At 41.6% G+C, this 14,643-nt stretch overlaps 2 protein-coding genes across 3 annotated transcripts; both read left to right on the forward strand.

Moving 5' to 3' along the window:
* The first annotated feature begins 467 nt into the window (after positions 1–467).
* si:dkey-92i15.4 (uncharacterized) lies at positions 468–8,841 on the forward strand. Of its 2 annotated transcripts, none has more exons than XM_056381281.1 (7): positions 468–717; positions 2,844–5,743; positions 5,852–6,047; positions 6,922–7,020; positions 7,114–7,363; positions 7,463–7,579; positions 8,245–8,841. In XM_056381281.1, exons 2-7 carry the CDS (start codon positions 3,207–3,209, stop codon positions 8,406–8,408), a joined length of 3,363 nt encoding a protein of 1,120 aa, XP_056237256.1. In that variant the 5' UTR covers positions 468–717; positions 2,844–3,206; the 3' UTR covers positions 8,409–8,841. The 2 variants fall into 2 exon arrangements, with proteins under 2 accessions (XP_056237256.1, XP_056237255.1); XM_056381280.1 differs by lacking the exon at positions 468–717 and adding an exon at positions 1,376–1,663.
* Positions 8,842–10,493: 1,652 nt separating this feature from the next.
* On the forward strand, positions 10,494–14,006 carry aqp10a (aquaporin 10a). The gene is made up of 6 exons (XM_056381291.1): positions 10,494–10,577; positions 11,722–11,848; positions 12,221–12,358; positions 12,471–12,589; positions 12,687–12,904; positions 13,796–14,006. The coding sequence occupies exons 1-6, from the start codon at positions 10,494–10,496 to the stop codon at positions 14,004–14,006; spliced, it is 897 nt and encodes a 298-aa protein (XP_056237266.1).
* Positions 14,007–14,643: the final 637 nt, after the last annotated feature.

Here is a 14,643-nt window from a genome sequence, read left to right on the forward strand (position 1 = left end):
ATGACCGGTACGGACAAGGTGACGTCAGGTCTGACGTTTCTCTGGCTTCTTCTGCCCTCTGCTGCCGGTAGTAACTTCATTACGACACGGCAAACAACACAAACAGTATCGATAAACGCTAAACTGACAGAAAACAAAGGCTAGTTAACCATATATTATCCAGCTGTAACAGAAAAGATAAAAACCTTTACATGGCCCAATTCTTTCAGTCCATTTTTGTTTTGCTTGAAATTGCCTGTACCCTTTTTATATCAACTGTGACCTACTGATTAAATATCATATCACATGGTTTCTAAATCCTACACCCTAAAGAATTAATTTATCACCAGTGTGTCAGGGTGAGCAAGACAGTGATTTGCATACATCCTGCAGAGACACTGAGTGCCATTCTTCTGTTAGGAACAACGGTGGGAGTCTGTGGAGCTGTGCTGTAGCTATTTACCCCTACTCACACACTAATCTCTGTCCTGGGAAGACCATGCAACCTACCAGTCATCTGTCTGTATAAGGCCTTACATTGATTGGACTCATAGGACTGTCAGACTTGGCTTCAGATATGCCTCAGTGTGTTCTGCCTTTTGACAAACAGAGACATCTCTCATTACTATTGCAGAATGCTGATGTGGTAACCACAGTTTCCTCTGTCTCAACAGAAGACAGTAGCAGGTGCATGCAAAAAGCAGCAGTAAGAAGGTCCTCTACATGAGAAAGAAAACAGTAAGTACTGTTTTTTGTTTTTTATTTCGTATATCTATGTCTGCTTTTTTTTAGTCTGCTTTCTCCTTGTACATGTGATTCAATGGCTGTTTGTTCACCTTTCCACTCTGCAGAATTCAGTATTCTCACAAACAATACTTCTTCTTCTTCTACAGTGTGGATGAAACCTATCAGCAATCTCTGATGTTTTCCCTTCAGTTGGCATTACACTCCCTTAAAACTCTCAACAAGTGTGTCTGCACCAGAGCTCTGTTTTTTGAACATATGTCATACGAGAGGTGCACTTTTAACAACATTTATCCCTGTTGGTATTTCTGAGTCTACATGAACTCTTTGTGGTCTCTGGTCCCAATTAAAGGTGCTCTGTTATTATGTATTTTGATACCTGCTCAGCCCAGATGATTAGACTCAGGTTTGCCTGAGGTGGGGTGATATTATAAGCCAGTGTTGGGAAATGTCATTCTTGTTCTGTTTCACACAGCTATCTAAACTGTGTCTCTTCTCCCTTGAGCTATGAAATGCTGATGTCACAGATTATATGCCGAGAGATGGAGTTTGAAATAGTAGGGTGTGTGTGTGTGTGTGTGTGTGTGTGTGTGTGTGTGTGTGTGTGTGTGCACTCCCTGTTGAGACGTTTAGTGGGTGACACATTGAACTGTAGTCAGGAATGCTACCCTGTGAGAAGACGGAAAGAGGGAGAAAACAACAATGGGAGGGGGAGGAGAGAGACAGAGAGAGAGAGAGAGAGAGAGAGAGAGAGAGAGGACAAGAGGATAAACCAGTGTGGCGGGTTTGCGTCACTGTACACAGTCCATCATGCAAAGCTGATGGAGAAAGAAAAAGACAGAGAGAGAGGCGTTAGGAGCTGATGTCACTCCAGAGCGCTGCCTGCATTATGACCCCGTGTCAACACAGTGGTCTAGGACAGAGGTTGCTCTTACAGAAGGTAAGGTGCATGTGTTTGTGGATGTGTGAATGGATCAAATAGCTAATTTGTAATTAGAGTAACTGTGTGTATTCTTTCCTAATGCCTGGGTACATGTGTGTCTTTCTCGCTGTTCAGTGGGACTTTAAAGTAAACGGGGCTGTGTTGCCCAGGGTTACCCAGATGGGAGGCTTTGTGACCTAGCAGAACAGGTGTTTCTGTAAACTGACACTCAGACTCACCTGTGTTGGAAAGCACCACAGAGACCACTTCGGTCTCCCGAAGTTACACATTGTAACCTAGATTTCATAAAAAATCTGCTTCATATAATTATACAGGCAGCGCTCATCTAATTCCCTGGTCCTACTGTATTTGTGCAGTAAATCTAGATCTTGCAGTATTTATGTTGAATGTCAATAGAGATGATTGGATCCTGATTCTGACTTGATGAATGATCAAAGACAGTTTCACTGCAGTGTGTGGCTGTATAGTCAGATAACGCTGATGAGCCATTGTCCATCAGTAACATTATCTTTCTCTCACTAGGCTGTATGTAAATGAAAGTAACATTGTCCTCATCTTTTTCCATCTAATCTGATCACTTCACGTGAATCCACTGTTACAAGGTTTCAATCGGTTGCTGCCTCTCTTTGACTCTGTGTGACTGATACATGCTGCACAGAGACTGAATGTGGCACTTTAATACATTGTTTTTGCTAAGTGGATTGCTGTTAGGTGAGTTTTTCCAGTTTTTGGTTCAGGCTGAGCCAACGTTGACAGGGAGTCATGAGTATGTTGCTTGTGTAAACAGCCGTTATAATATGTGTGTACAACAAAGAGACCTATCTGAGTCCTGTTGTTCTGTGAATGGACTTATTGAGTCAGTGGGAGGGGAGTGTTCGGAGGGCAGAATGACATAACTGACAGGGGGTTTGGAGTGAGCATACTGTAGTGCTTTTGGGTCTCTCTTTTGTTCCGTTTTTTTCTTATCCCCTTTAATTGTTTTTCATGATTTTCATATCTACTCCATTGACTATCAACTTCATGCTTCACTGTGACATATTGTGTTCATTGTCCTCCACCACTCTGTGGTTCTGCTTGACCATTTTGAGCAGCTAGAGCGACCACAATCCACATATCACAACATTCCAGCTCAATCCTGTTCTGCGGATGGAAATTTGTACGTTTTTATGCTTGGCAGGCGATGGGAGCTGTTCGCTGAGGTTGTGCTGGGGAACTGAAGACTCCTGAGGACAAGAAAGCAGGAAGAGGAGCCAAGAGAAGTTATCACTTCTAGACCACAGAATCATCAACAGCACTGAAATATCAAACTTTTTAATGTATTATTTGCTTCTGTGCAAAGAACTAATGAGAGGACTGCAACTGTGCCACTGTTTCACTGCCTTTTACAGTCTCGAGACTGCAGCTTTCAGATGAACTGCTTCCAGAGTGCTCTCTAAAAGACAGTTGCTTGGAATCGCTTAAATATCAAGTTCACTCTTCCGCTCTCTTTTTGGGATTTGGCACTTGACAGGAGATCATTAACTTTGTTTACTCTCAGACAATGGACTTGTCCTTGCTTCCTACTCCAGTGAGTGAGCGCAACAAGCAGAGGACAGGAGCACGGTTCACTGTCCGCTCGGCTAACTCTCCCTCATACAGTCTCACTCGCAGGCCAGGTGTTAGGGAACACAGATGTGTTTCTGCCGAGGAGAGGGAGGGTGCTGAAGAAGCTGGAGAAAAAGAGAGGTATGGCACAAACGCAGACACAAATGGTGCGCATAAAGAGGAGGACGGAATCGCAGGATATCAAGCCAGGACTGGGTGTCGCAGCAGTGTCAAAGGTCAAAGTGAGGAGAAGGAAACACCAGGCCATGAAATGTCCCCCAAGCTGAACCAGAATGACATACGAGACACAATTATCACAGGCGGTGGCAGAAGTGAAAACCCTGCATTTGAAAGCCAGGGCAGGGCACAGGCGAGGAGATACGACTGGCTAAGTAGAAGTAAGAGTTTAGATTGGAGAACGGAAGGAAGAAGCAGAGCTGAAAAAAGAGGAGAGGACTTCAATAAACAGGCTGGAGGCTTGGATGAAAGAAGGACAGGAGCTGAAGGTGTGAGGGGCAGGGTGATGTCTTCGATACATGCCAATAACTCTTCAGGCACAAGTCATGTTGACAGAGAGAGTAGCCCGGTGGGTCACACAAGCCAGACTTTGGACAGGGCCAGCAGGGGTCATTCTCTCCCCTCCAGGTTTAGGTCACAGTCTGGTCCAGGCACAGAGATAGCTACTTTTGAGCCCATAGCAGGTCAGAGCATCCTCGAGCGGATAGAAAAACTCTATGGGTCCGCTGGTTTTGGTAAAGATGAGAATTACAGCAAAATTAAGGACCTCCCTACCCCTGTAACAACCAAAGACTCCCTTATTTTGTCACAGCGGAGGTCATTTGAGAGGGCAGCAGGGGCAGCCTTGCCCAGGCTTTTATTATCAGGAGAGAAAAATAGCCTCAGTCCAGTGCAAAGCGGGAAATCAATCACCTGGACGTCTCAAATACTTACCTTAGGCTCTGACAGTTCACTTTCTCCAGGAAGAAGCAGGAGATTGTCAGGAGAACAGGGGCAGGGAAAGATCCAGGGCAGGTATTCAGAGGACGGTGGAGTGAACTGGCGGAAAGGGTTCACGGAAATAGGCACAAGGTCTCTGGATAGAGCAAGGAGTAGGAACACGGTAGCAGCTCAGATCAGATCTGCCAGGGCTGCAGGAGGGATTACTGCACTTCCAGAGACTAAAACCTTCATAGCACATGAGACATCGGTTTCTCTCAAAGATTCATCCGAATTCAGACAAAGAAAATCAAATGAAAGTAAGGATCAGGACAGGGCCAACCATCAAGAGGAAAAGGCTGAGACTAATGGAATGAATGGGGCAAAAGAGACAGATGATGGCACAAAAGAAAAAGATGAAATGAAGGGTGGTAGCACTGATGAAGATGTGTTTGAGTCAAATCCAAAAAATATTACACTGAAAACATCAGAGAGGAAGAAGTTCTCAGAGATGTTATCGGTGCCCTCTGCAGCCAGTGTGAGAAATAAGATCAGCCAGTTTGAGGCTCTGTCACAGAGAGCTCAGGGTTTGGCAACGGGACAGGTCCTGATGCCCAGGAGGGCCTTATCTGTGCCAACACAACTCAGCAGGGGCCATGATGGAGTGAAGAAGAGTGGGTCAGCAAAAGCAATAGGTGGATTGAGGGACAAGTGGGAGGGAATTAAAGAGGGAGGGGAGGGAGGTGATCATTCTGAAGAGAAAAAGACAGCAGCCGGAAAGAAGGCAGTGTCGGAACGGTCTTTATCATTGGACGAGGTTGGACTGACATTGAGGAGGAAAGAAGGAGAAGGGAATGATTTGACTGAGAATGGAAGGAAAGGTAACAACTGTGCTGAAGATTTTGGTAAATATTCCAGACTCAAGGGTACACTTGAAATCCCTCTAAACACAGGAGCTCAAAGACGCTGTGGAAAGTTTTACATAGATGAGACAGATTTCTCCAAACTCTCAAGCCCTGAGGAAGCAAGTGAGAAAGATATGACAGCCGACGATACACCATCCTCGCTGCTGTCTAATTCCAGTGGAACCTCCTCTAATGTGCAGAAAATGACACCCTCTGGGATTACATCAACTGTTAGTGATGATGACAAGACTCCAACAAACACCCCTGGCCACTCGCCCTTTCATTCACCTACCGCACTACTGGAAAATGCCTCTCCCATTGTCACACAAGCAGCCAAAACTCAAGATCCAGACTCCCCACCTCTCCCTCGTCCCCTCGCCACCTCCTCCCACAGCAACCTCCCTCATCTCATCTCTCCAGATGTCAAGACAGACTACCAGAAGGGGAAGAAACAGGTATTGGACCTGGATGCTTGGGTAGCTGGCTTGAGCTCAGAGATTAAAGTCTGGAATGATGATGAAGATGATGATGAGGATGATGATGAAAGTACGCAGAAGGATGAGGATTCAAATTATGATTCAGACTCTGGAGAGTCCTCGGTGACCATCACCAGTAACATGAGCCAGTCAGATCGTCGGAGCTTCTGTGTCAGGTGGGTTCTTGAGAAATGGTCGGATATCTGGTTTGACAGAGGTAATCATTTAATAATTAATCTAATTGATTTGTTTTTCTCTCAATACTCTCCTCTTATTCCCTGTAGTCTTTCAGAACTGTGTAACTTTGCTGGAGTTGACTACGAGTCAGAGAATGACAGCGATGAGTGGCAGACAGCAGGTGGGCGGACTGCCTCTCTGAGCTCAGACGTGTCTGCACTCTCATATGTGTCTGTGATGCCCAGTGAGGAGCTTGACAGGCTGCTGGAGGATGTCAGGAGCCTGGGGGACAACACCCTGCAGGTACAAACAGCTGGACACAAGTAACTTTTTACATGCTTTGCTGTTTTGTTTTTGTGGTATGGACCCAGGTTATCATTTCCATAAGTTAGGTCACTTTTCCCTTCTCTGATTGTTGGTGCACTGGTCATTCCAATGGCCCGTCTTTGCCTGGCATTAACCCGTGATTAGACATTCACTCCCAGGAATACATTACATTTGGTACTGATGTTGTGATACATATTGCTACTGGTTAGGTTTTGGGCCTGTATAGTGACTATTTGCTACCCTTATAAATCTACAGAGTTTCTGCTTTTGCTTTAGATTTAGTAATGATTCATGTTTCCAATGAAATGCCCTGTTTGTAGATAAGGTTTATTATACAGCTCGTCATAGATCATCAGCTGCTATCTGTCTGATATTGTGCATAGTTTCCTTTTCATATGAAATAAACCAAATATAAACCAATATGTTCCACGAAAAGCACAAACTACAAAATCAGGCATATATACCACAAAGTCTTGGGGCATGATGGTGGTATGAGCGAGGTCAAAAACTTGTATGCTTCTCAAACTGAAAGCAGCTACACCTGAACATGATTACCTTGACCTCCTTAACTTTCATCTCTTTCATTTATCTCAATGCAATGATGCTCTGCCTGGTGGTCAGATGTGTAAATACAAATAAATACAAATGCATACATAGGACTGAAAATGGCTCCTACAAGGCCTAAAAAAAATATACAAAGTTCATTCTGAGCTAAGGTTACTCTGGATCCTCTATCTTTAGAGTCCAAGGTTCAAACTAACCTAACCTTTATTGCATGTCATCTCCATCTCTTTTTTTTCATCTTTGCTGTTTATGCATTTTCTCATTTTGCCTACCATTTCTATTGCAGGACTATGATGATGTGCAGGTGGTGGTTCTTCATAAAGAGGTGGGAGTGGGACTGGGCTTCAGTCTAGCAGGAGGCGTGGACCAGAACAAGCCAGTCACTGTAAGGAAGAACCTCCTTTCTTCTTCTCTCAGGAGAATATTTCACAGCGTTGTTCTCAGTGTCTTCATCAGTCTCCTGATGTCTTCTCCTCAGGTCCATAAGGTTTTTCACTCAGGCGTGGCAGCTCAGGAAGGCTCCATAAGGGAAGGGGACCAGGTGCTGTCAATCAACGGCACAGCGTTGCAATGCCACGCCCACTGGGAGGCTCTGAGGGTGCTGAGAAGGGCGAAGACTCGTGAGATGGGAGTGGTGGTCCTGAGGAGGGGAGGTGTTAACAGCGTCTCTAATAGTGGAGTGCAGACAAATAATCAGGGACCAACACAGACTCAGTTCACTGAGACAGGTGAGATGTCAAACTTCACTGGGGCTCTGAAAAGACATTAGTCGTACATCTGCAGCAGTTCGAAGTGAGACGCTGTATCTGTGTTTTTCCACCCCTCAGGTCAGCATGTGTGCGTGTGTCTGGAGAAGAAGAGCAGGGATCTGGGCTTCAGTCTGGAGGGAGGTGTAGGCTCCAGTCTGGGGAACAGACCGCTCACTGTACAGAAGATCTTCCAGGGTGAGAACTGATATCTCCACGGAAATATGTAGAAATTTGAGCATCACTATGGATGCGGATGAGATGAGAAATAGTTTGTTTAAATGTGCAATATAGATCATTTTTTGCTATCTACAGTACAATTTCAGGTTTTTATTAAATTACAATAATAATTCCTTTGGTGATATAAGATATTTTCTCATATATTTTACATACCTTGAAAGAAAAAGGGCTGTTTGTTTTTGGCTAATCCAACAAATTAAGTACCTGAAATAAATCTACCTGATCACATCAGTGGAAAGTCCTTCTGAACTGATTTGTAACGTTGTCCACAACTACCTCAACACCCGGATCTCTGATGGTTGATGCAGCTATATCGCCTCATCGTATATATTGTATACAATATTTTTAACTTATGTTTTAGAGAGAACAAATATGTTGTAAATTTCAGCAAAATAATGGCACTAATGACTTTAAGTTGCAAAGATTCTCGATAGATAAACAGAATCCAAGAGTATACCAGTTTTGTTCATATAAAAATTCATGCTTGTCAGAATTAAGACTTGATTCTGAAATTATACACACATATGACCTTTTAAACATAACAGTTTTCACTCACTCTCTTTGTACACATTTTTACATTACAGCCATTTATTGAATGCTCCTGTTCTGTGTTGTCCCTTCAGGCGGTCCAGTCGACAAGGTGTGTCCTGGTGATGAGGTTCTAGAGATTGAAGGTGTGAGCATGGTGGGGATGAGGCGCCTGGAAGCCTGGACTTTGATCAAAAAGCTCCCCCCCGGGCCTGTGGACGTAATACTACATCGTCCTCTCAAACATCTGGAAACATGAAAATTATGGCATTATATGCTTTGCACACAGTAAAGTTCAGGGAATGATGATGAACAAGAAACTAAAAGCCATAAGTGAGAGACAGCGTTGCCTGCAGTGGCTAAGAACATGACATGAATTAACTGGGACATTTGTTTACACATAGTCATTATAACAAAGCCCGAAAGGAAACATAATCTCTCACACGTGTGTATTTTTTCACTTCTCTCTTTTACAGGATTACATCTACCTCATGACCTGGGTTATTTCTGTATAATAATTAAAATGCACTGATGGCTCATATGTTAAAACAACTTTTATACAATTACTTCGACCAGTTAAAAACTAATAATGTGGAAAATAGTAAATAAAAACACTCTTTGTAACATATTGTGAATATATGTCATCTGCATTTAGAGTTTATTTTCCTTTTTAATAAATCCTAACAAATTGATGCTTGTTATTCTTATGTCCAGCAGAGGGAGACAGAAAAGATAGATTGACTCCCTCTATTAGTTCCCAGAAATAAAAACCCTGGGGACAAAACTGCAGGGTAAAGGTATCTGTTGTTTTTACACATCATCAAACTGTTATACCTCTAGAAAGTAGATGTGATTAGATAAGATGCAACCATATAGCTTTACAGTCTCCACATAGCATGTCAGGGTTTTACGTTGTGGAGAGATAATCATCACCTCACTTTTACTTATTTCCCCAAACACAAAATGTAGCCGACCAGTTTGTTTTCAGATGAAACAGCAGTAAAAACAAAACAAAAGCATTTTCAGCTGTGAGGATGCACGTCTACAGGAACTAAGTATATCATGTGGCCATTGTGTGCTTTGTATCTTATCTGATTTTTTTCATGACATAGTCATGTGTCTCTCTGATAATTATCAGCAATAACACGAGTCTTTACTCCTACACAGTGATTATTTGTCTTATATGATCCATCAACAGTCCAGAGTTCAATGAGAGGGGTTATCATGACATCCAGCTTCCCAAGGATAAGAGGGGCTTCCCTATCAACCACCTTACCTAATGCTCCCCACGAAATGTTTCAACACACCAGTTATAATGTAATTGGTCCATTCATAAATGAGAGATCATTTACTGGTTTTGGCAATCTCAATTTCCACTCTCCATTCATAGAACATCCTACTATAAACTTATTAAGTTTTTTTCAGACTGATTGGCTTAAAGAAACGTGTATTTAGATTAACAGCAATCTGATAATGATAAATGAATGATGATAATCAATTTAAGACTACATTTGATATTAATGGCAATTTCTCCATGGATCACTTTGAGGTATCGCTCTGCATAGGTTTCTGAGTTATAAACATAAACTCATACAACCCCAGCTGGATATAAACACAGTGACGTGTAGTTTTTCACTCCAAAACAATACTTCTGAATAAGATGTATTCTTGCACAATACAATATTTATGAAAAAGATACATTTTAATATTGTTAAAACCAAATGTGTTAAGCTTTCATTTTGTTGTTCTTTTCGAAAACATTATTGATGTATACTGGTTCTTTGGGAATAAACATAAACATACACCAAAAGCTTGTATGCACATAGTAGAATATGCACCATTAATTTGCTGTGGATGTAATGTGATGAGAGTAGTCATAATGTAAATCTCTGGCTGTGCTGATTTGATAGGATAGCTGCCAAAATAAACGATTACAGATGTTTATTTTCCATTAACATAAACACCGTTTCATGAGAGCAGTCTATAGATTTCTGCAATATGTATACTCTGTGGCTTATTGCCCTCTGTCAGTGCTGTCAACACATAATCTGACTGTTTATGACCTCTATTCATATAAGCAACCGCTAACAGCTGAGACACATTACAGCCAATCCGGAGATGTCACAAACCAATAAATGAGTAATAGTGTTTGGTCAGCTGAGGAGGAAGAGACGTGGAGAGGTGGGTTACAGTGCAGAGGGCCTCAGATGCTCAGGTGGACATTCGGCACTGTCGTCACGAAAATCATCTGGTCCTGAACAGACACATAGACAGCTGGTCTGTCTGACCACAGAGACAGAGCGCAGTGTGAGATGAGAAGAAGGATTTACCTTTAACTCCGGCCATGTTGAAGCTACGTTTGTTCAGAGTGAGAAATGCCCTGGTGCGAGAGTGTATGGCTGAATTCTTGGGAACTTTCATCTTGCTGGTAAGTGTCCTCAGAGCTGTACAACATCTACACACACTTCCATCACTTTTCTAGTCCTGGCCTTACATTAAACACATTTCCCTCATGACAACCAATAATAATTCCTTGAATTTTCTTTTTTTTCTTATACATTTTTTACATCCTTATTTTATCATAAGTTTTTACTTAGTTTGGGGTGCAGAGGACAACAAATAACATATGTTGTGTATTATTTTCTTGCTTCTAAATCTCTGTGAAACTCACCTAACGTTACAGCACCATAAGAAAACTTCAACTGTCTCTTTATTAGCAAAGTCACACCAATGAAATGTAGTTCATATAATTTTTCCATAAATCTAACAAAATGCAAAGATTGTATATAAAGACATAGTGATGTAGAGTGGTGAGGATATTTGTCTATTTAGCCAGTTAACATTATTTTGAAACATTAATGAACTAACAACAAAATGTTGGCATCACAAGATATGGAAAATGAGGTGCGTAAATTGTTATTGACCCATGTCAGTTGACATGATTATGCATGAAGGCCTTCTGCATGTCATCATTTCACTGGCACTACTTTCGTCAACAACAGTTTCCAAAATCCCTGATGGCCTTGGCATGTCCATGAATTATCATGGCACCATAACTCGGTTTAATGTGCCTGTAATAAAGATGTATGACTAATATGACCAATGTTGATCGGTGAGTTATAACCCATAAAGTTTGATCAGTAAAAGTCTTACAGGTGTGGTCTTTGTGAGCTATAACTTATAACTGTGTGTGTGTGTGTGTGTGTGTGTGTGTGTGTGTGTGTGTGTGTGTGTACTTGTAATATCCTCTCATCTGTGGGGACATATTGTTTCTTATAAGGCTATTTAGATAATAAATAACCAGGTTTATTACAAAGTCTAAGTTCATGAAGGTATGAAATTAATTACATTTTAACAACCAGAAAATTTTTTTGTGACAACTGCTCCACTAGTTTGACCTATAAATAATTAATCAATGGCACAGAAATAAACTATGGTATTACAGAATCTGCACGTGTGTTTTTGCATGTATCTGTTTGAAGTGACCTTTGACATCTGTGAAGATTGTATTCTCCTGACTTATCATGCCACTTTCCACTTTCTCTTCTTTAACTCTTTCCCCTTTATCTTAGCTCTTTGGCTGCTCTGCTGCAGCTCAGGTGAAAACCAGCAGAGAGACTAAAGGCCAGTTTCTGTCAGTCAACTTGGCCTTTTCTGTGGGTGTCATGTCAGCCATGTACCTCACCAAGGGCATCACAGGTAAAAACAGTTCAAATGGACACTAACATTTCCCATGATCTGATCTTTAAACTTGATATAATATCACACTCTCAGCATACCATCCCAGAAAGATGAACATACAGTAAAATACATCAGCTATATTTTGTTTTCTGAATTATGACTTTTCCATTCCTGTAGACAATTACTGATCTGAGCCCTGTAGATTTATCACATTAATAACTGGCACTCTGAGCAAAGAAGCCTTGTTCATCTTTTCAAGGTTTTCACTCTGAATGATTTGTACCTAATGTCTTCAAATAATCTCAGATTTCATGACCTTCCAAGCTTCCTCACTGTAATTCATTTTCAACAGCCACCTCCCTCTGGCCCTCTCTTTCCCTTTTTCTGCAGGTGCTCATCTCAACCCAGCTGTGTCTCTAAGTTTCTGTGTGTTGGGGCAGGTACCCTGGGGAAGGCTGGTGCCCTACTGCCTCTCCCAGCTGCTGGGGGCTTATGTGGCATCAGGGCTTGTCTACCTGGTTTACTATGGTTTGTCTATCTGGTATCTCAAATGCTTATATCATCAATGTATACACATACTCATTTGAATAAAGTTCTATTAGATGTTTGCCACATTTCATTACCTCTGTTTCTTTCTCAGATGCTATAATGGAGTTTAGTGGCGGAGTGCTGACTGTGTATGGCCCAAATGAGACAGCGTCTATATTTGCCACTTATCCCTCAGAGTACATGAGTTTGGGTGGAAGTTTTCTTGACCAGGTCAGTTGGGAGTTTTGGTGTAAACTTTAAAGCTTACTTCAGCTGTTCCATTCATTGTTGCTGTATTTATTCATATATTTCATACCTACTGCCTTAGGTAGTGGGCACTGCCATGCTGATGCTGTGCATCCTGTGTTTGGGTGAAAAGAGGAACACCCCCGCTCCCTCAGAGCTGATTCCCCCTATAGTGGCAGTGATTGTCCTGGGGATCTCCATGTCAATGTCAGCTAACTGTGGTGCGGCAATAAATCCTGCTCGGGACTTGGGGCCACGCCTCTTCACACTGACTGCAGGCTGGGGAACTGAGGTCTTCACGTAAGTATCTAGTATGCTTCTTGTGTAACATTTTGAGGCCTGCTCAATGAAGCCTCACATTCAAACAATTTAGTGACATTTGAAAAGGGACATGGTTTGCCATTGTTACAGGTCGTTGTCCTTGTGTTTGTCAGAAAATCTCGTAAGTCAGAGGTTATCAGATCACGTTGGAGCTGTTTTCTGCAGGATCAAAGGAAGATGAAGCGTCAGCTTGTTACAAAACATCAGATTATGACCTGTTGTTGGTTCCATAACGTAACTTGTTGCTCTGTACGATCTGGCAATCATATGACTTTGCTGTGGTTCCACAGCTGTTAAAACACTTGATGTTTACTTGATATGTAAAGCTGCGTTTATTGATTACATTACATTACAATGAAGTTAATTGACACACCACTATCACCTTGTAAAGCTTTTATGACTGACATGATAATAAGAGTAATGTTACAATAACAGTAATGTTATCATCCACTTGAAGTTGTGTTTCTGGTCACCTGATAAATATCCACTAAGCTCAGTATTTACTAGAACTTTTAGCTCTGTTTTGGGCTGAGCCAGCTGAGACATATGTTCAGCTTTCTTTGGCAGCTAGTCCTGTTTTTGCAGTAGAAGGGGCAGTGAGACTGAAGCATGCAGTAGGTGTACAGGTTGCAAAATTAAAACAAAATTGCTACAAGAGGCAAAAAAGTTTGGTGTTAATATTGCAAAGATTTCGCAATCACTTTTTACATACACATTTGATTCAGTGACACATTAGATTCAGCAACCCTAAAAAACACATTTTTTTATGAAACTTCAGATGAAAACCAGACATATCTAAATGGCTTCAGCTATATTCCTGCTATATGCATGAATTCCTCTCTGTTGTTAATTTGTGTGTCTGCTCTGCAGGTGTTACAACTACTGGTTCTGGGTACCTCTGGTGGCTCCACCTGTTGGCGGTGTTTTAGGTACTTTCATGTATTTGATCTTCATCCACTGGCACCTGCCTGACCCAGACCCCCCTGAGAACCTCTCCACCCCCTCCACCATCAGTGACAAAATCAAGCAGCCAGCCACCACATGGGAAAATGGAGTGGAGCTAAAAGTTGCACATTTGTAAATGTTACCGTATTAAAAAAGTCCCACATGACACAGCTGGTTTTCAGCAGTCGTGACCAATATAGACAGTTAAAGACAATAATCTGGTTGTAAATTATCCTTGAGAAAGCAGAAGCAAATACCTAAGCTTAGCCACTGTTAAAACGCATGCATATTTTGTGATCCTCTGTCAGGGAAATAGCAGAGTTATGTTTTTTGTTTGATCTAGCTACAGAGCTGAAGCCAGAAGAGGCAGAGGTAGCTGGACGAGATACTGTTTGTGAGATAATACTGTTTACACTGATGTCTGTATTCTTTAGACTACTGATTTATTCCTGGTAAATTATATTACTGGGTTGTATTTACATTTTATGAAATGCCTAAATGGACATTGAGCATTGAACTTATAATTTAATAAAGTTAAAAAACAAAAGTGTCACTCTTAATTTTATTAATTTTCAACAGTTAGTATTAGTTTGTTGATTTTTGCGCAAAAGTTTAACAGCAGTATTTTATTCAGTCATAACACATAACACAGCGAATATAAACAATATAGACAGTAAAAACAGACAACGGTCTATGTAGTGACTGCACAGGCTCAGCCCGAAGCAAAATGCTTATACATGCCTGCCTACATTCTCCTCAATTTAACCCCTTAA

Source organism: Seriola aureovittata, chromosome 7 (genome assembly GCF_021018895.1).
Source record: "Seriola aureovittata isolate HTS-2021-v1 ecotype China chromosome 7, ASM2101889v1, whole genome shotgun sequence".
Lineage (NCBI taxonomy): Eukaryota > Metazoa > Chordata > Actinopteri > Carangiformes > Carangidae > Seriola > Seriola aureovittata.